Source organism: Ovis canadensis, chromosome X (assembly GCF_042477335.2).
Source record: "Ovis canadensis isolate MfBH-ARS-UI-01 breed Bighorn chromosome X, ARS-UI_OviCan_v2, whole genome shotgun sequence".
Lineage (NCBI taxonomy): Eukaryota > Metazoa > Chordata > Mammalia > Artiodactyla > Bovidae > Ovis > Ovis canadensis.
The window spans coordinates 72,828,019-72,849,857 of record NC_091727.1 but is presented as its reverse complement, the minus strand read 5'-3'; the positions used below and the strand labels follow the sequence as shown (position 1 = coordinate 72,849,857).

At 38.3% G+C, this 21,839-nt stretch overlaps 1 protein-coding gene across 2 annotated transcripts in view; it reads left to right on the top strand.

Annotated features, from left to right (window-relative positions):
* Window positions 1-21,839, top strand: part of BRWD3 (bromodomain and WD repeat domain containing 3) — a 170,636-nt gene that overhangs the window by 133,570 nt on the left and 15,227 nt on the right. For both annotated transcript variants that reach the window (XM_070291890.1, XM_070291889.1), the window contains exons 35-40: window positions 9,872-10,012; window positions 10,895-10,966; window positions 12,365-12,517; window positions 13,846-14,009; window positions 14,390-14,487; window positions 18,738-18,896. In XM_070291890.1, the coding sequence (XP_070147991.1) occupies window positions 9,872-10,012; window positions 10,895-10,966; window positions 12,365-12,517; window positions 13,846-14,009; window positions 14,390-14,487; window positions 18,738-18,896 (787 nt within the window). The remainder of the gene's footprint in view (window positions 1-9,871; window positions 10,013-10,894; window positions 10,967-12,364; window positions 12,518-13,845; window positions 14,010-14,389; window positions 14,488-18,737; window positions 18,897-21,839) is intronic.

Here is a 21,839-nt window from a genome sequence, read left to right as displayed (position 1 = left end):
AATCTTCAACTCGCTGTTGTCCATATGTGCATTTTTGGAAAGTCATTTACTGTCTGTGAAATAATTTTTCCTTCATAAAATTTTGTGTTGGACACAATTCTAGCTTCTTATATTGTTTTTTCTCCAGGTGATAATTTATTTTAAAATTCTATTCAATTCCCACCCATTGATATGTATTATAGTTTAATCTACTGCTTTTTTGGTTATGTTCTATAACATTTGTTATCAGTAAGATCAGTTCCTAATAAATAAACTGTAAATACCATAGGGCACAGACTGTATATAAACTTGATAGTGCCACCAACATACACACACGTATATACAATATGTACTTATATATCTAGGGGCTTCCCCGGTGGCTCAGACAGTAAAGCATCTGTCTGCAATGCAGGAGACCCGGGTTTGATCTCTGGGTTGGGAAGATCCCCTGGAGAAGGAAATGGCAGTCCATTCCAGAACTCTTGCCTGGAAAATTCCATGGATGGAGGAGCTTGATAGGCTACAGTCCATGGGGTCACAAAGAGTCGGACTGACTCTTCGTGACTCAGTGAGTGGATTGAGCGATTTCACTTCACTTTATATGTATATAAGCATATATGACTATGTGTGTTATATACATACACACACATACAAATATATTCAAAAGGCTAGAGAAGACACTGTGCCTATATTTGAGAAAAGTCTTGATAATTATTTTGAAATGTATAGTGTGAAAAAAGTCCTATACTATTTAAAATCTGCCAACGTCATTACAAAATTTTTCAACATTTATCCAAGAAACAAAAGAGCCACTAAAAGAATAATTACACACGTATAATAAAAATAGATTGAGCTATTCAAATTGTATTAAATTATAAAAAAAGAATTTGTTAAGTGGTTAGAAAGGAAAAAAAGCAGTCAGATCTATTCTTGCAGTTCGCTCTTAACCTATCTGTGTGATAAAGCATCTTATTGATGCTGTCAGAAATTCAAGACAGCATCACTTAATATTATGATAAAAAATTATAGATGATCATTTTAAGTGTTAAGGTTGATGTTAATTATAGTTAAGTACCTCATTAAAATTTAAAATTTTTTCATTTGAATATTGTAAATGATTTTAACATACATTGACATTAACTTTTATTTTTTGATTACACAATTAGTTTGTATAAAGACTATAATTATTTTTTGAGACTTCCATACAGTTTATTATAATAGTGGGAAATTTTTCCATAAATTATATTCTTGCCAACACTTCTTATCTTTTGTCTTCTTTGATAATAATAAAAATCCTAGGCTCAAATTGACTTCTCACTGTGGTTTTGGTTTTTATTTTCTAATGATCAGTGCTATTGAGCTCATTTTCACTTATCTGTTGGCCATTTATATGTCATCTGCAGAGAAATATCTATTTGGTACTTTGCCCATTTTGAAACTGAATTATTTGTTTCTTTGCTATTGAGTTTTAGAAGTAACCTATGTATTTTGCATACGAACCTCTTATCAGATATGTTTGCAACTCTTTCCTCTCATTCCATTAGTTACCTTTTCTTTTATTGATTGTGTCCTTTGCTATGCAGAAGCTCTTTAGTTGGATGTAATCTCACTTGTTTAGTTTTGCTTTTGTTTTCTGTACTTTTGGCATAGCATCCAAAAATATCATTGCCAACATCAACATCAAGCAGCTTCTTCTTTGTTTTCTCCTAGAAGACTTATGGTTTCAATCTTATGTTTAAATTTTCAGTTAATTTTCAGTTTATTTTTACGTGTGGTATGACATATGAATCCAATTTCATTCTTTCACATGTGGCTATCTAGTTTTCAGAACACCGTTTATATGAGCGACTACCATTTGCTCATTATTCTTGTCACTCTTTTGAAAATCAGTAGACCACATATATGTGGGTTTAATTCAGAGCAATTTATTTCATTCTTTTGGTCTATACATCTGTTTTGATGAGGATGCGTAGACTTCCCTGGTGGCTCAGACGATAAAGCATCTATCTACAATGTGAGAGACCTAGGTTCAATCCCTGGGTTGGGAAGATTCCCTGGAGAAGGAAATGGCAACCGACTCCAGTACTCGTGCCTTGAAAATCCCATGGACAGAGGAGCTTGGTGCAGGCTACTGTCCATAGGGTCACAAAGAGTCAGGCATGACTGAGCGACTTCACTTTATAGACCAATAGAACAAAATAAAGAGCTCAGAATTAAAAACTGACTTTCATTAGAACCTAATTTGAATGCACTAACTAAAAGATTGCCAGGAGAAATATCAATAACCTGAGATATGCAGATGACACCACCCTTATGGCAGAAAGTGAAGAGGAACTAAAAAGCCTCTTGATGAAAGTGAAAGAGGAGAGTGAACAAGTTGGCTTAAAGCTCAACATCCAGAAAACAAATATCATGGTATCTGGTCCCATCACTTCATGGGAAATAGATGGGGAAACAGTGGAAACAGTGTCAGACTTTATTTTTGGGGGCTCCAAAATCACTGCAGATGGTGACTGCAGCCATGAAATTAAAAGACGCTTACTCCTTGGAAGAAAAGTTATGACCAACCTAGATAGCATATTCAAAAGCAGAGATATTACTTTGGCGACTAAGGTCCGTCTAGTCAAGGCTATGGTTTTTCCAGGGGTCATGTATGGATGTGAGAGTTGGACTGTGAAGAAGGCTGAGTGCCAAAGAATTGATGCTTTTGAACTGTGGTGTTGAAGAAGACTCTTGAGAGTCCCATGGACTGCAAGGAGATCCAACCAGTCCATTCTGAAGGAGATCAGCCCTGGGATTTCTTTGGAGGGAATGATGTGAAGCTGAAACTCCAGTACTTTGGCCACCTCATGGGAAGAGTTGACTCATTGGAAAAGACCCTGATGCTGGAAGGGATTGGGGGCAGGAGGAGAAGGGGACGACAGAGGATGAGATGGCTGCATGGCATCACTGACTCGATGGACGTGAGTCTGAGTGAACTCTGGCAGTTGGTGATGGACAGGGAGGCCTGGTGTGCTGGGATTCATGGGGTCACAAAGAGTCGGACACGACTGAGCGACTGAACTGAACTTAACCAAACTGAGTTATTTCCTGGAGCTTATCAAAGTTGATGGCTTTATGCCCCGCCTTTGGAAGGCCCACAATGAGACAAGCAGCCATGTGATTACAGGCTGCTCATCCAGGTCTCCCTTCCTGATAATCCCAGTTGGGATCTTCTCAGGGGACAGCCATTGCCCCTACATGCTTCAGTTCAGTTCGCTCACTCAGTTCTGTCCGACTCTTTCTGACTCCATGAATCACAGCATGCAAGGCCTCCCTGTCCATCACCAACTCCCAGAGTTCACTCAGACTCACGTCCATCGAGTCAGTGATGCCATGCAGCCATCTCATCCTCTGTCGTCCCCTTCTCCTCCTGCCCCCAATTCCTCCCAGCATCAGAGTCTTTTGCAATGGGTCAACTCGTCACTTGAGGTGGCCAAAGTACTGGAGTTTCAGCTTTAGCATCATTCCTTCCAAAGAAATCCCAGGGTTGATCTCCTTTAGAATGGACTGGATGGATCTCCTTGTCGTCCAAGGGACACTCAAGAGTCTTCTCCAACACCACTGTTCAAAAGCATCAATTCTTCGGTGCTCAGCTTTCTTCACAGTCCAACTCTCACATCCATACATGACCTCTGGAAAAACCATACCCTTGACTAGACGGACCTGTGTTGGCAAAGTAATGTCTCTGCTCTTGCTTGGTCATAACTTTCCTTCCAAGGAGTAAACGTCTTTTAATTTCATGGCTGCAGTCACCATCTGCAGTGATTTTGGAGCCCAAAAAATCAGTCTGGTATAAAGTCTGACACTATTTCCACTGTTTCCCCATCTATTTCCCATGAAGTGATGGGACCGGATGCCATGATCTTCGTTTTCTGAATGTTGAGCTTTAAGCCAACTTGTTCACTCTCCTCTTTCACTTTCATCAAGAGGCTTTTTAGTTCCTCTTCACTTTCTGCCATAAGGGTGGTGTCATCTGCATATCTGAGGTTATTGATATTTCTTCTGGCAATCTTGATTCCAGCTTGTGCTTCTTCCAGCCCAGCGTTTCTCATGATGTACTCTGCATATAAGTTAAATAAGCAGGGTGACAATATACAGCCTTGACGTACTCCTTTTCCTATTTGAAACCAGTCTGTTGTTCCATGTCCAGTTCTAACTGTTGCTTCCTGACCTGCATACAGGTTTCTCAAGAGGCATGTCAGGTGGTCTGATATTCCCATCTCTTTCAGAATTTTCCACAGTTTATTGTGATCCACACAGTCAAAGGCTTTGGCATAGTCAATAAAGCAGAAATAGATATTTTTCTGGAATGCTCTTATGTTTTATTTTTTCGATGATCCAGCAGATGTTGCCAATTTGACCTCTGGTTCCTCTGCCTTCTCTAAAACCAACTTGAACATCTGGAATTTCATGGTTCACGTATTGCTGAATGCTGGCTTGGAGAATTTTGAGCATTACTAAATAGCATGTGAGAAGAGTGCACTTGTGTGGTAGTCTGAGCATTCTTTGGCATTGCCTTTCTTTGGGACTGGAATGAAAACGGACCTTTTCCAGTCCTGTTGCCACTGCTGAGTTTTCCAAATTTGCTCTCATATTGAGTGCAGCACTTTCACAGCATCATCTTTCAGGATTTGAAATAGCTCAACTGGAATTCCATCATCTCCACTAGCTTTGTTTGTAGTGGTGGTTTCTAAGGCCCACTTGACTTCACATTCCAGGATGTCTGGCTCTTGATGAGTGATCATACCATCGTGACTGTCTGGGTCATGAAGATCTTTTTTGTACAGTTCTTCTGTGAATTCTTGCCACCTCTTCTTACTATCTTCTGCTTCTGTTAGGTCCATCCCATCTCTGTCCTTTATTGAGCCCATCTTTGCATGAAACGTTCCCATGGTATCTCTAATTTTCTTGACGAGATCTCTAGTCTTTCCCATTCTGTTGTTTTCCTCTATTTCTTTGCATTGATCACTGAGGAAGGCTTTCTTATCTCTTCCTGCTATTCTTTGGAACTCTGCATTCAGATGCTTATATCTTTCCTTTTCTCCTTTGCTTTTCGCTTTTCTTCTTTTCACAGCTGTTTGTAAGGCCTCCCCAGACAGCCATTTTGCTGTTTTCCATTTATTTTCCATGGGGATGGTCTTGATCCCTGTTTCCTGTACAGTGTCACAAACCTCAGTCCATAGTTCATCAGGCACTCTGTCTATCAGATCTAGGCCCTTAAAACTATTTCTCACTTCCACTGTATAATCATAAGGGATTTGATTTGGGTCATACCTGAATGGTCTAGTGGTTTTCCATACTTTCTTCAATTTAAGTCTGATTTTGGCAATAAGTGATTCATGATCAGCTCCCAGTCAGCTCCCGGTCTTGTTTTTGCTGACTGTATATAGCTTCTCCATCTTTGGATGCAAGGAATATAATCAGTCTGTTTTCAATGTTGACCATCTGGTTATGTCCATGTGTAGAGACTTCTCTTGTGTTGTTGGAAGAGGGTATTTGCTATGACCAGTGTGTTCTCTTGGCAAAACTATTAGCCTTTGCCCTGCTTCCTTCCATATTCTGAGGCCAAATTTGCCTATTACTCCAGGTGTTTCTTGACTTCCTACTTTTGCATTCCAGTCCCCTATAATGAAAAGGACATCTGTTTTGGGTGTTAGTTCTAAAGGTCTTGTAGGTCTTCATACAACCTTTCAACTTCAGCTTCTTCAGCATTACTGGTTGGGGCATAGACTTGAATTACTGTGATATTGAATGGTTTGCCTTGGAAACGAACAGAGATCATTCTGTCTTTTTTGAGATTGCATTCAAGTACTGCATTTTGGACTCTCTTGTTGATCATGATGTCTACTCCATTTCTTCTAAGGGATTCCTGCCCACAGTAGTAGATATAATGGTCATCTGAGTTAAATTCACCTATTCCAGTCCATTTTAGTTCTCTGATTCCTAGAATATCGACATTCACTCTTGCCATCTCCTGTTTGACCACTTCCAATTTGCCTTGATTCATGAACCTAACATTCCAGGTTCCTATGCAGGCTTAGTATTGTGTGTCCTCTGTATCTCATAAGCAGGTGCCTGAGAGAATTGCCATACTTGTTCCTTCTCTTCTGGGAGAAAAGCGGAGGAAGTCCAGTCCAGTTCAGTCACTCAGTCGTTTCTGACTCTTTGCAACCCCATGAATCACAGCACGCCAGGCCTCCTTGTCCATTACCAACTCCCAGAGTTCACTCAGACTCATGTCCATCGAGTCAGTGATGCCATCCAGCCATCTCTTCCTCTCCTCCTGCCCCCAATCCCTCCCAGCATCAGAGTCTTTTCCAGTGAGTCAACTCTTCGCATGAGGTGGCCAAAGTACTGGAGTTTCAGCTTCAGCATCATTCCTTCCAGAGAAATCCCAGGGTTGATCTCTTTCAGAATGGACTGGTCGGATCTCTTCGCAGTCCAAGGGACTCTCAAGAGTCTTCTCAAACACCACAGTTCAAATGCATCGATTCTTCGACACTCAGCTTTCTTCACAGTCCAACTCTCACATCCATACATGACCACTGGAAGCACCATACCCTTGACTAGATGGACCTTTTTTGGCAAAGTAATGTCTCTGCTTTTCAGTATGTTTTCTGGGTTGGTCATAACTTTTCTCCCAAGGAGTAAGCGTCTTTTAATTTCATGGCTGCAGTCACCATCTGCAGTGATTTTGGAGCCCAAAAAATCAGTCTGATATAAAGTCTGACACTGTTTCCACTGTTTCCCCATCTACTTTCCATGAAGTGATGGGACCGGATGCCATGATCTTCGTTTTCTGAATGTTGAGCTTTAAGCCAGCTTTTTCACTCTCCTCTTTCACTTTCATCAAGAGGCTTTTTAGTTCCTCTTCACTTTCTGCCGTAAGGGTGGTGTCATCTGCATATCTGAGGTTATTGATATTTCTTCTGGCAGTCTTGATTCCAGTTTGTGCTTCTCCCAGCCCAGTGTTTCTCATGATGTACTCTGCATATAAGTTAAATAAGCAGGGTGACCATACACAGCATTGAAATACTTCTTTTCCTATTTGGAACCAGTCTGTTGTTCCCTATCCAGTTCTAACTGTTGCTTCCTGACCTGCATACAGATTTCTCAAGAGGCATGTCAGGTGGTCTGGTATTCTCTTCTCTAAAGTAGAGGAAAGGATAGTGTAAATATCATGCCAAGTTAAGTCATAAGCCTGGGTAAGATACTTGAATTCTTTCAGATAATTAACTGGGTCTGAGGAGAAGGAGCCAAGACGCTTTTCAATGTGAGATAGATCTGTGAGGGAGAATGGGACATGAACCCAAACAATGCCTTCTGCTCCAGCTACTTCCCATAAAGGGAGGAGTGGAGCAGGGGAAGGAGTGGGGTCCTGTGGTGAAGTTTCCTGTTTAAAGTTGTTCAGGACTAGGTACAGGGAGGAGATCTAGGGAGGTCAGGGTAAAGCCTTGGGACCCTTGGGGTCAAGGGTGAGGCTGAGGTCTCAGAGCTTATCTAAGGCACAGGCTGGGGAGGGGTTTGGGAGCTTGGCAGTGGCAGTGGCCTACTTGAGAAGGAGGGAGGGAGGAGAGGACATAGGGTGGAGGTGGTGGAACTGGATCTGGAGTTGCTGCAAGGGGATTGGAAGCGATAGGGGGTGAGGTGTGGTCAGAAGGGTTGAAGAAAGAAGAAAAGTCTGAACAGGGATGGGGAGACATTGTATTAGGAGGATGTGGCCCAGAATAGGCTAAGAGTATTTGAGAAGTAGAACAGGATTCACAGAGAGAGGGTCGAGAGTGAAGAGCAAAGAGCCTGAACATTGATGTATGGCAAAACCAATACAATATTGTAAAGTAATTAACCTCCAATTAAAATAAATAAATTTATATTTTAAAAAAAAGACAAGAGTCCCTTGGACTGCAAGGACATCCAACCAGTCCATTCTAAAAGAGATCAGTCCTGGGTGTTTATTGGAAGGACAGGTGCTAAAGCTGAAACTCCAATACTTTGGACACCTCATGTGAAGAGTTCAGTTCAGTCGCTCAGTTGTGTCCGACTCTTTGTGACCCCATGAATCTCACTACGCCAGGCCTCCCTGTCCATGACCAACTGCTGAAATTCACTCAAACTCACATCCATCGAGTCGGTGTTGCCCTCCAGCCATCTCATCCTCTGTCATCCCCTTTTCCTCCTGCCCCCAATTCTTCCCAGCATCAGGGTCTTTTCCAATGAGTCGACTCTTCGCATGAGGTGGCCAAAGTACTGGTGTTTCAGCTTTAGCATCATTCTTTCCAAAGAAATCCCAGGACTGATTTCCTTTAGAATGGAGTGGTTGAATCTCCTTGCAGTCCAAGGGACTCTCAAGAGTCTTCTCCAACACAACAGTTCAAAAGCATCAATTCTTCGGTGCTCAGCTTTCTTCACAGTCCAACTCTCACATCCATACATGACCCCTGGAAAAACCATACCCTTGACTAGACGGACCTGTGTTGGCAAAGTAATGTCTCTGCTTTTCAGTATGCAAAGAATTGACTCATTGGAAAAGACCCAGATGCTGGGAGAGATTGAGGGCAGGAGGAGAAGGGGACGACAGAGGATGAGATGGCTGCATGGCATCCCTGACTCGATGGACATGAGTTTGGGTGAACTCCGGGAGTTGGTGATGGACAGGGAGGCCTGGCATGCTGCAGTTCATGGGGTCGCAAAGAGTCGGATATGACTGAGTGACTGAACTGAACTGAACCACTCGCCATTGCTGCTGCAAAAGTTACTGAGGTCCCATAGAATATTATAATTGAGAGTTCCGTTTTCTGACCTTTGGGACCTGTTATTAATCTGTATTGTGGCCAGACAGTGTTAGAATAGTAAATAAGTCTTTTTGGTTTTATTGCCCCTTGGAAGCCCAAGACTTTTTAGATTTCATAGAAGGCATTTTAGAGGAGTAGATTTTGAGGGCTCAGATTGAGAATTTCCCATTTCGGCAGAATAGGGAGGTTAGACAAGGGCAAGAGAAAGCAAGGAGCAAGGTCCAAGAGAAAAGGCATCCCCATTCTCAGGACTTGCTCAGAGAGTATTAATAGTCTGCTTTGAAATGGGCATTCCCTATTTCAAAGTCAGATGGGGCACAAGGCCGAGGCCTTGAGGGCCATGGGGATCCTCCCACCTAGCCCTAGGACTTGGAAACCAGGTCAAAGAGAGAGGATCCGAGGGAATGGGATTTCACTCACCCTTGTAACCAATGGATGAAATGTGGGCTGGTGTGTGATTGTCAATCCAGCAAGGCAAGTGGAGTGTCCCGTTCCAGAGCTCATCTCAGTTTCTCGGCAAGGTCCAAGGGAGGGGACCACTGCAGGTGGGCTCGTGAGAGGAGCCCACCCAGTTTATGGTGGATCTTCCCTCTTGGGTTTTGGTACCAGAATGCAAGGCGAGTGCAGAGAAAAAGAGAGTGAGCTGGGCAGTCAGGCAAGAAAAGGAAATTTGTTAGAGGAAAAACAAATCACAGGGTGACTGGCTCTTAAGGAGAAACAACGTTCTTCCTTTCTGATGAGTCCACCAATGAAAAATTCTCTGAAGGGATGGTCACATAGCTGGAGGTCTGGAATCTGGTGGTCTCGCAGCTTTGAGAAGATAGGCACCAGTGAGATAACAGGATGCCATTTGGGAAATTTGGTCAGTCTCACAGATCACTGTGATTTATTCTTTGTTTGCAAGGTCAACATAATGAGCCATTTTATCAATGAGACCCCATGTAGGCCCTATCAGGTACTCTATCTTATATAGATATATTAACATTAAGAAGATAGGAGAAAAATCAATAAAGACTTCAGGAAAGAGCTTTTAAATATAATTCTTTAAAAATCTACAGGTCAAATGCCGAGGCAGAAGGCAGTCCTTAAGGTGTAATCCTGATGCTTGGAGAAAACAGTGCAAAGAACTGTTGGGCCTCATTTATGAACGTGAAGACTCAGAGCCATTTCGACAACCATCTGATCCTCTTTCCTACCCAGTAAGCATAGTTATTTAAATAATTACCAATATGTATTTTAATTTCCCATAAATGACTATGCTAAGTTTAGTTAAGAGCTCTTCCTCCCCTTTCTTCTTTCCTTCCTTCTTCTTTGTTAGTGCATTTCTGAATTGTGAAAGTGAGTAGTGTGATTAGTCCTGACTTTTTAAAATGGCTGACATACTTTGTGTATAAATACACAGTTGTAAATCAAATTTTAATCTAAACATCTTTGCATTTCCTTCCTGCTTTTATTTTGGATATTTATTTAATGCTTTTTGCTAACTTCTAATACACTCCTACACACTCGAGTCCATTCAGAGTCCATTCATAACGTATGTCAGCCTTATTTAATTTGTAATAAACATATTATTCAATATGGTCACTTATTGAGTAACCAGTATACAATATTACTTTTCGTCAAAGATAAAAGCATGAGATCTTTAAATTATAGGATACCTTTTCTAGGAGTTTATCTATTTATATGTTGAATAACCTTTATTACAGATAGCAAATCTGTTTTAACTTTTTCAGAAAAATGATACAGCAGTATTTCAGAAATACCTCTGAAATTAGCAAGCATCAGTGTTATCTCGATATACACAGGTTTCTTTTGGGGAAAAGTGTCATTCGAATAAGGATCAAAATTATGTGCAACAAAGCTTGATTTGTTTTTTGTAGTGGATTTAGGTAGAATAAATTAGTCCTGTGTTTTTCATAATAGAGAATGGTGAATGTAGAATTCCTCCTTCATCTTAAATTATAGTCATTAAAAACATTCCAATTTATGGATCTTTGTGCATTAGATCATAATTGCATTATAAATTTTGATATTTTGTTGTGGTAGTTTTGAAACACAATATATCTTTTTTACCCTAATAGGGCCATCAAGAGCAAGAGGGTGAATCCTCTGAGTCTGTTATTCCAGGACAACAAGATTCATCTCTTTGTGAGGTATGCGTAGTAATGTTCTGATTGTTTTTGTATTATTTTACTTTTTAAAATGTCCATACTGTAAATAAACCTTTTGTAATTTGTAAAGCTATTTTCCAACTTTGCTCACTGCCTTTTTACCTTTGCTTAAGCCTTTGGTTGTTGTTACTTTTTTTTTTTTTAAATAACGCATGTTCTCAAGAGTTCATCATAGCATCTAGGCAGATGTTTGTTTCTATAGGTCTAAAGCTACTGTAGCAGAGTAGAAAACATCAATTGCACAACATAACTATGTCTGTAATTGCAGCTGATTATTCTGAGTAGGACTTCATTCAGCCGTCTGAGTGGGTCTTTTGAGTTTTGGCCATCATGTTATACAAGTTACCTATAATTTTTCTCTATGAGAAATCTTTGTTTCATAAACCATATTATATTGGAATATACTTTTTTTATTTAAGCCAAAAAATTGAAAATATATTAATGCAATAAGATTTGATTGTGTTTTCTGGTACTTAGAAAAATATTTTTGCCCTCTTTTTATAATACCTTTCTTCTGCCCTGTCTTATGGCCCTTTGGCTTCTTTTTTGAGAGAAATGTGCTTTCACTTCTTAATGATTCTAAATAGGATGAAGGAGTTAATATTGGCTATGGTTTTCCCTCTAAAACATGTTTATTACTGGTGGTAGTGGTATATATAAGATATAAATTCCAGATGTAGTTCCATATGATAACCCTAGGAACATCTTAAGTAAACTTGAAATATTTAGGCTAAAATAGAATCTTCTCCCACCTTTAACTATTGGGTTGGCCAAAAAGTTTGTCTGGGTTTTTCATAAGGTGTTACAAAAAACTTGAAGGAACTTTTTGGCCAACCAAATAAAAACCAAACTAATTATGAATCTGAGACTGAAGACTTTACATAAAGCAAAAGTGTCACATTTATTAAAAAACAAAAAGGAGAAATACACAGACATGACTGATTTGATTATAACCTTCAACTAATGACAGTCTAGGGAGAATGCCCTCATGCCAACTCCTGGCAAATTGCTCAATGAAAGTAGAAAATGGAATTATTCACACAGAATTAAATAATTTGATGTCACAAATTAACTATTTTCAACTATACTCTAAACTATGTAGTGATGAAGTCAGTGGCTCTGAATTTTCTGCTCTGTCCCTTGAGAGAGTCATAATGGTTTTTCATTGAAGGGTGAGGGCTAAGGCTCTTCCACAGAACCCTACTCTTTCCCTGAGCCACCAAAAGACCTCTATTAAATAGATGATTTGGGGGATAAGAAGAAATAAGTGCAGATTAAAGAGCAGTATATTTATTTCATGGTGATGCAAATCTCAGTCCCATTGTTTTGTATAGTATTGTTACTTAGCCTTTGTGTTTAATAACACATTCTTCTCTGTAGGATCATCATGATGTTATAGACACTCCTATGGACTTCAGCACTGTGAAAGAAACATTGGAAACAGGAAACTATGGTAGTCCTCTGGAATTTTATAAGGATGTTCGCCAAATATTCAGCAACTCCAAAGCTTACACCTCTAATAAAAAGTCACGGGTATGAAGAACCGTTATTAGGTGGATTAATTACCTAAGCATTTAGTTATATATGAGGCAGTTTTCTATAACCAGCTTTAAAATTGCTAAACAAGTATGTACTATCATTCTGATGTAGTTTCTAAAGTTTGATTTTCTAAACTTTCTCTGAAACAGTTTATCATCAAACAAGCATTAAAGAGAAATTAAGCTGCCCCTCTTGCTTTCTCCTGCCTGCCTCTTCTTTACTCTTAAATAACACCTATATTTGCCAAAAAGAAATTAAAGAAAGAAATAGTAGAAATTTGAGTATTCTTTAATATGTTCAATAAATAATTTAATAAAAATGGTTGGCAGGATTAATTTATATGAAGTATTTAGCTCTGAATATTTATGTTCCCTTTATTATAACAAATTAGTGAACTATATTGGGAAATTATAACTTTATCCATACTCACATTTAATGTAATACTTTTTTATGTTCTGTCATAACTTACACATCTTAAGAATAAGAAGGTAATTTTCATGTTTTTTTATCACTAGTATCTGATTAACTTTAAAATCAGTTGCACAGTAGGTATATACATGGTCGGTTCTACTTCATATAAATGAATTTTTACTGATTTTGGAACACATAGTTTTTCATATTTTTCCCTATATTTTTTGCATATTTCTAAAATAAATGTAGACTTATTTTCTACATTTACATATATACTTATAAATGCTTATATATCTTTTACTAGGTTTTATATTTTGAGGCATTTCTAAAAATATATAATGAATATTTTCCAATTTTATCATTACTTTTTGAAAACAGAAGTTTTAATGTCTCCATTGTATTCCACCATACAGGTGGTTTTGTGTTGTTTAACCAGCATCCTATTGCTAGAGATACAGGTTGTTTTTAATTTTTCACTTTAAATGGATAATGCTGTGGCTAACATCTTTAACATCCTTGAACATGATGAGCATGTGTAATTCTCTGATGTTACCTTAGGATAAATTCCTAGTGGAGAAATTATTAACCAAAGGATGTGTATATTTTAAGGGTTTTGACATGTATAGCCAATTGTCTTTAGAAAGTTGTTCAGGTTAAAATATCCACCAGCAATGTATAAGAATGTTTTTTCCTACCCTTCCCAACACTGGATATTCTCTTTTAAAAATCATTATTTGTAGGTGAAAATGGTTTCTTGTTTTAATTCTTTAGGAAGAATTTTTTAAGTGTAGAAGTAGCACATATATTATGTCTGAAAGGATGATGCTGATATTGTTCAAGCATGTTTATAAACTTTTATTTTTATATAATTGAAGTAGCTGGTAAAACAAGACTAATTTCTACCTTTGCAGATATATAGCATGACACTGCGATTGTCTGCCTTATTTGAAAGTCGTATTAAAAATATCATCTCTGAGTATAAGTCAGCAATCCAGAGTCAGAAGAGGAGAAGGCCACGGTACAGAAAACGTCTAAGAAGCAGCAGCAGTTCATTATCTAGTAGCAGAGCTCCTAGGTATATTACATTGATGTAGCAGTTTAGTTTTCAAAACATTTTGTATGTATTACCTTACTTCTTAAAGTTTATTAACTACTTTGAGGGAATCTCAAGACCCAAGAGGTATTTTATTTTTTTTTTAAGAACTCTTAAACCTGTATAAAGATGGAGCTGGTAACCTAAAGCTCTGTTTATATGAATTTTACTATACCAAAACCTTTTTAAAAATTTTTTTAATGACTGAAATTTAACTTTGTCCTATTACTAGTTTGAAGTATTTCATTTAAATTATATTACGTTTCTTCTATGCTTAGTTTAAGCATTTTGTAACATACTATCTATCATAACATATTGCTACTAGAAAAAAACTGCTCATTATTATATATTTTTACTTATAGTCCAAAAGGGAAACAGAAGCAAATGAAGCTGCAGCCTAAAAATGACCAGAATACCTCAGTGTCTTATGCCAGGACGAGCACTCCTTTCTCATCTCCTGGTAAATATGTCTTTTATTTTTGGTGATCTGTATTTTAGCTAAATACTAAGGATATAGAAGAGGCAGCGTGGTTTATAATGCAAAGGGTGATGGATTTGGATATAGAAAAGTTGATTTTACCCCTAGTTCTTCTACCCCTGTGGCCCTAGGTAAGATATTAGGTCATAGTTTCTTTATTTTTTTATTTTTATTTTTTAGTTTTTTATTTTTTAAATTTTAAAATCTTTAATTCTTACATGCGTTCCCAAACATGAACCCCCCTCCCACCTCCCTCCCCATAACATCTCTCTGGGTCATCCCCATGCACCAGCCCCAAGCATGCTGCATCCTGCGTCAGACATAGACTGGCGATTCAATTCTTACATGATAGTATACATGTTAGAATGTCGTTCTCCCAAATCATCTCACCCTGAAAGAAAAACACCAATACAGTATACTAACACATATATATGGAATTTAGGAAGATGGCAATGACGACCCTGTATGCAAGACAGGGAAAGAGACACAGATGTGTATAACACACTTTTGGACTCAGAGGGAGAGGGAGTTTCTTTATTTTTAAAGTAAGGGTGTTAAGACTAGATGAATTTTAAAATAATTTACCTTTAAAATTATGTGACTTTATGATTTTTAACATCTGAAATATCTCAGACCAGTCATCTGCAATATATTTTCCAACATAAAAATTGAAGAGTCATTATGTGAAGAAGTAGTTACATTGGAAACATTTTTTGACATTCTGTGCTTGAAAGTTTCAGTTTTGCTTCAGATCAGTTGTGTCCTACTCTTTGCAACCCCATGGACTGCGGCACGCCAGGCCTCCCTGTCCATCACCAACTCCCGGAGTTTACTCAAACTCATGTGCATTGAGTTGGTGATGGCATCCAACCATCTCATCCTCTGTTGGCCCCTTCTCCTCCTGCCTTCAGTCTTTGCCAGCATCAGGGTCTGTTCAAATGAGTCAGCTCTTTGCATCAGGACGCCAAAGTGTTTTAGTTTAAGCTTTAGCATCAGTCCTTCCAGTGAATATGCAGGACTGATTTCCTTTAGAATGGACTGGTTGGATCTCCTTGCAGTCCAGGGACTCTCAAGAGTCTTCTCCAATACCACGGTTCAAAGGCATCAATTCTTCAGTGCTCAGCTTTCTTTATAGTCCAACTCTCAATCCATACATGACTACTGGAAAAACCATAGGTTTGATTAGATGGGCCTTTGTTGGCAGTGATGTCTCTACTTTTTAATATGCTATCTAGGTTGGTCATAACTTTTCTTCCAAGGAGTAAATGTCTTAGAATTTCATGCTGCAGTCACCATCTGAAGTGATTTTGGAGCTGAAAAACTGAAATCTGTCACTGTTTCAACTGTTTCCCCATCTATTTGCCATGAAGTGATGGGACCAGATGCCATGATCTTAGTTTTCTGAATGTTGAGCTTTAAACCAACTTCTTCACTCTCCTCTTTCACTTTCATCAAGAGGCTCTTTAGTTCTTCACATTCTGCTTTAAGGGTGGTGTCATCTGCATATTTGAGGTTATTGATATGTCTCCTGGCAATCTTGATTCCAGCTTGTGCTTCATCCAGCCCAGTGTTTCTCATGATGTACTCTGCATATAAGTTAAATAAGCAGGATGACAATATACAGCCTCTACAGACTCCTTTTCCTATTTGGAACCAGTCTGTTGTTCCATATCCAGTTCTAACTATTGCTTCCTGACTTGCATACAGATTTCTCAAGAGGCAGGTCACGTGGTCTGGTATTCCCATCTCTTTCAGAATTGTCCACAGTTTATTGTTATCCACACAGTCAAAGGCTTTGGCATAGTCAATAAAGCAGAAATAGATGTTTTTCTGGAAACCTCTTGCTTTTTTGATGATCCAATAGATTTTGGCAATTTGATCTCCGGTTCCTCTGCCTTTTTTAAATCCAGCTTGAACATCTGGAAGTACTTCATCTAGAAGTACTGGCTTGGAGAATTTTGAGCATTACTTTACTAGCATGTGGATGAGTGCAATTGTGCGGTAGTTTGAGCGTTCTTTGACATTGCCTTTCTTTGGGATTGGAATGAAAACTGACCTTTTCCAGTCCTGTGGCCACTGCTGAGTTTTCCAAATTTGCTGGCATATTGAGTGCAGCACTTTCACAGCATCATCTTTTAGAATTTGGATAGCTCCACTGGAATTCCATCACCTCCACTAGCTTTGTTTGTAGTGATGCTTCCTAAGGCCCACTTGACTTCGCATTCCAGGATGCCTGGCTCTAGGTGAGTGATCATACCATCGTGATTATCTGGGTCGTTAAGACCTTTTTTGTACAGTTCTGTGTATTCTTCCCACCTCTTCTTAATATCTTCTGCTCCTGTTATGTCCATTCCATTTCTGTCCTTTACTGAGTCCATCTTCACATGAGATATTCCCTTGGTATCTCTAATTTTTTGAAGAGATCTTTAATCTCTCCCGTTCTATTATTTTCCTCTATTTCTTTGCACTGATCACTGAGGAAAGCTTTCTTATCTCTCCTTGCTATTCTTTGGAACTCTGCATTCAAATGGGTATATCTTTCCATTTCTCCTTTGCCTTTCACTACTCTTCTTTTCACAGCTACTTGTAAGGCCTCCTCAGACAGCCATTTTGCTTTTTTGCATTTCTTTTTCTTGGGGATGGTCTTGATCCTTGTCTACTGCACAGTGTCACAAACCCCTGTCAATAGTTCTTCAGTCACTCTGTCAGATCTAATACATTGAATCTATTTTTCATTTCCACTGTATAATCATAAGGGATTTGATTTGGGTCATACCTGAATGATCTAGTGGTTTTCCCTACTTTCTTCAATTTAAGTCTGAGCCACAGTCAGGTCCCAGTCTTCTTTTTGCTGACTGTACAGAGCATCTCCATCTTTGGCTGCAAATAATATAATCAATCTGATTTTGGTGTTGACCAACTGGTGATGTCCATATGTAGAGTCTCCTCTCATATTGTTGGAAAGAGGGTGTTTGCTATGACCATTGTGTTCCCTTGTTAAAACTCTATTAACCTTTGCCCTGCTTCATTCTGTACCCCAAGGCCAAATTTGCCTATTACTCCAGGTGTTTCTTAACTTCCTACTTTTGCATTCCAGTCCCCTATAATGAAAAGGACATCTTTTTGCGTGTTAGTTCTAGAAGGTCTTGTAGGTCTTCATAGAACAGTTCAACTTCAGCTTCTTCATCATTACTGGTCAGGGCATAGACTTGGATTACCATGATATTGAATGGTTTGCCTTGGAAACGAACAGAGATCATTCTGTCATTTTTGAGATTGAATCCAAGTACTGCATTTCAGACTCTTTTGTTGACTATGATGGCTACTCCATTTCTTCTAAAGGATTCTTGCCCACAATAATAGATATAATGGTCATCTGAGTTAAATTCACCAATTCCAGTCCATTTTAGTTCTCTGATTCCTAAAATGTCAACGTTCACTCTTGCCATCTCCTGTTTGACCACTTCCAGTTTACCTGATTCATGGACCTAACATTCCATGTTCCTATGCAATATTGCTGTTTATAGCATCACACTTTGCTTCTATCACCAGTCACATCCACAACTGGGTGTTGTTTTTGCTTTGGCTCTGTCTCTTCATTCTTTATGGAGTTATTTCTCTACTGATCTGCAGTAGCATATTGGGGACCTGCCAACCTGGGGAGTTCATATTTCATTGTCCTATCTTTTTGCCTTTTCATACTGTTCATGGGGTTCTCAAGGCAAGAATACTGAAGTGTTTTGCCATTCCCTTCTGCAGTGGACCACATTTTCTCATAACTTTCCACTATGACCCGTCCATCTTGGGTGGCCGTACATGGCATGGCTCATAGTTTGATTGAGTTAAACAAGGCTGTGGTCCATGTATTAGATTGGTTAGTTTTCTGTGATTGTGGTTTTCAGTCTGTCTGCCCTCTGATGGAGAATGATAAGAAGCTTATGGAAGCTTCCTGATGGGAGAGACTGACTGAAGGAGAAACTGCATCTTGTTCTGATGTGAGGGGCCATGCTTAGTAAATCCTTAATCCAATTTTGTGTTGATGGGTGGAGCCTGAAAATTTAATGATGTAATAAACCGTTTGTTCTCAAAATATTCATATTTTTTCTTCAATCAACTTGTAATTTTGATGTTAGAGTGAAATAACTGAGTGAGCTATAGTTTTAAAAGCAGCATTTTTAGTTTTTATGAAAGCATAATTATGTTAACATTATAGTCTTTTTTTAAATATTAAGTTTCAGATGCTGCTGAAGGGCTTTCACTGTATTTACTTGATGATGAACCAGATGGGCCATTTTCTTCATCGAGCTTCAGTGGATATAACCGAAGTGGAAATAGCCATGACCCAGGGAAAGCCAAATCATTTCGAAATAGAGTTTTACCGATTAAGCAAGGTAAGAAATAAATATGAACAGGGCATTTATTCTTTGTTCCTTTATGGAAAACCCTTTAAAAGCTGATATATTTAGGTAGTAAAAATTAGCATATCCTTAAAATTAATGAGGATTTCAATACTGTCAAATTTGAGTCAGATAGGATTTCATATGCACATTTCCAAACATATCTTAGTCTTTTAAAATAAAATTTAAAATGAGTAGGGAAGACAAACTAAATAAAGTGATCTTTCCCTGAGCATATAAAACCCAGACTTTTTGATGTATTTAAGATTGTTCATTTTATTAAACCACATTAAGAAAAAAGGAAAAAAAAAATCAGTATCATCTTTAAATAGGCCTAATATTTCTAAGGGCTACCCGTATTTTACAAAGGGATTATGTCAAAAAATGAGCCTTCTTTCAGTCAACACCCACTTTTGGAACCTTCTTTTTGTTTTCCAGCTATATAACTCAGATATTCTCTTTCTCCGGGGCCTGCTGTCTCAATAATTCAGGGGTTTTCAGAGTGCTCTACGTATTTCTTGGTAATCCACAGAGGTATTTCAGAAAGTCGCAGAAGAACTTTCTCCTTTCTACCAGAACAACTCTTTTTATTTTTATTTCATGTGATGGGCTTTCATATAACTTTCATTTGAAGAATAATTTTCATTGCTAAAAAGGAAATCACTGACCTAATAATTCATTATCATGTACATCCAGTTTGGACCATGTCTGGGGGCATCAGTTATAAATACTGAACATTATGCAAGCTTTATGTTGTAGACCCTGACCATGTTCAAAGGAAGTTCTGATGTAGTCATCTGAAGTTTGGAAGAATGATTAATATACTTTTACAAATATCTTTTTTTAGAATATATACATTCTAATTTATATAAATTTTAATGAAAGGTTAAGTTGTTTATTAGTATTAAATTATTAAGTAAATTAAAAATATATATTCTAAAATTACATTTTATGTTATATTACAAATATTGAAGCATCTGATTACTTTAAAATAATTAGTGCCTTCATTTTCCCCAGTCTATATCTTTACCTTTACCTTTGATCCTGCTATACATTTTATATTCATTGCCACTTCTCTTTTTGCCCTTTCCTTCACTGTCAAACTTTTAGAAAGAATAGCTTCTACTCTTTCTTTCCATCTAAACATCCCTTTATCCTTTGTAGTCTGACCTCTGCTGCCACCACTCCCCAAAAACTATTCTCCTCAGAATCACCAGTAATCTTCAGTGACCAACCAGTGTCCTTTTCTTAGTACCCCACTTCCTCAATCTCTCTATGTCTTTGCATGCTATTGACTACCTGCTCTAGGAAATCCACTGCTTGGCTTCTATGCTCTAATGATTGTATATCTCTGTTTTGCCTATATTTCTATATTTTGTCTATTCTTTGGCTCTTCATGCCTCCTATTTGCAGTTTCTCACTTTTTTTTGTCTTCTACAAATAAAGAAATCTAATAACTACATCAATCATCTTTATGCTGCTGCTAAGTCGCTTCAGTCATATCTGACTCTGTGCAACCCCATAGACGGCAGCCCACCAGGCTCCCCCTTCCCTGGGATTCTCCAGCCAAGAACACTGGAGTAGGTTGCCATTTCCTTCTCCAGTGCATGAAAGTGAAAAGTGAAAGTGAAGTCACTCAGTCATGTCCGACTCTTAGCGACCCCACAGTCTGCAGCCTACCAGACTCCTCCATCCATGGGATTTTCCAGGCAAGAGTACTGGAGTGGGGTGCCATTGCCTTCTCTGGTCTTTATGTTAATGACTCCAAATTCATGTATCTAGCCCTAACATCTGTTTGTTCTATCAAATTTAATATAATTTGTATAATTATAATTTATAGTACTTCCTAAAAAAAGTTTCTCTTGTGTGCTTAGCATCCATTTTTCTGTTTCAAGTGTGCTTCTTTCTCTGCACTCACTATTTTAATGACACCGTCATCTTCTGAGTCATCCTGCTTAAAATTTTACAATGTTCTTTGACTCACCTTTTATCCCTCATAAGTGTCACTTTCTAAGTTTTCTAAATTCTACAACTTTTTAATATCACTTAAATCTCTTGTCTATAGTTCATATTGCTATCCCCATAGTTTTTCACCTAGTCTAGTAGTCAACATGAGTGATCACAATGAGATACTACAGACTGGGTAGTTTAAACAACAGATACTCATTTTTTAGCAGGTTTATTGAGATACCATTGACATTTAAAAATTGTATGTTTAAAGTGTACCACTTGATATTTTGTTAAATATACATATGCACTGAGAAATGGCCACCAGAGTTAAGCTAACATTATCCATCACCTCTACATAGCCACTGTGTGTGTGTGTGTGTAGAAGATTTAAAGTGTAGCCTCTTAGTGAATTTCAAGTATACAGTACAGTATTAACTGTTGTCACCATGCTGTATATTTGATACCCAGAATTTATTCATCCAGAATAACAATCTGTACCCTTTTACCAACACCTCCACATTTTTCCTCCCTCCAGCTCCTGGCAGCCACCATCCTACTCTTTGCCTCTATGAGTATGACTCTTTTAAATTACACATATAAGTGATATTGTACAATATTTCTTTTTCTGTATATTGCTTATTTTGCTTAGCCTAACGTCTTCCAGTTCCATGCATGTTGTAAATGGCAGGATTCCTTTCTTTTATCCATTCATCTGTAGGAAGATAGGCTGTTTCCATGTCTTGCCTCTTATGAATACTGCTATATTGAACATGGGAATACAGACATCTTCAAGATCCTGATTTCTGTTTCTTTGGATATATGCCCAGAAGTAGGATTGCTGAATCAAATGGTAGTTCTGTTTTAGGGAACATCTGTACTGATTTCCATAATGGCTGTACTGATTTACTTTCTTTCCAACAGTGTGCAAGGGTTCCCTTTTCTCTTTATCCTCCCTAACACTTATCTTTTTTTTCAATTTTGTATTTT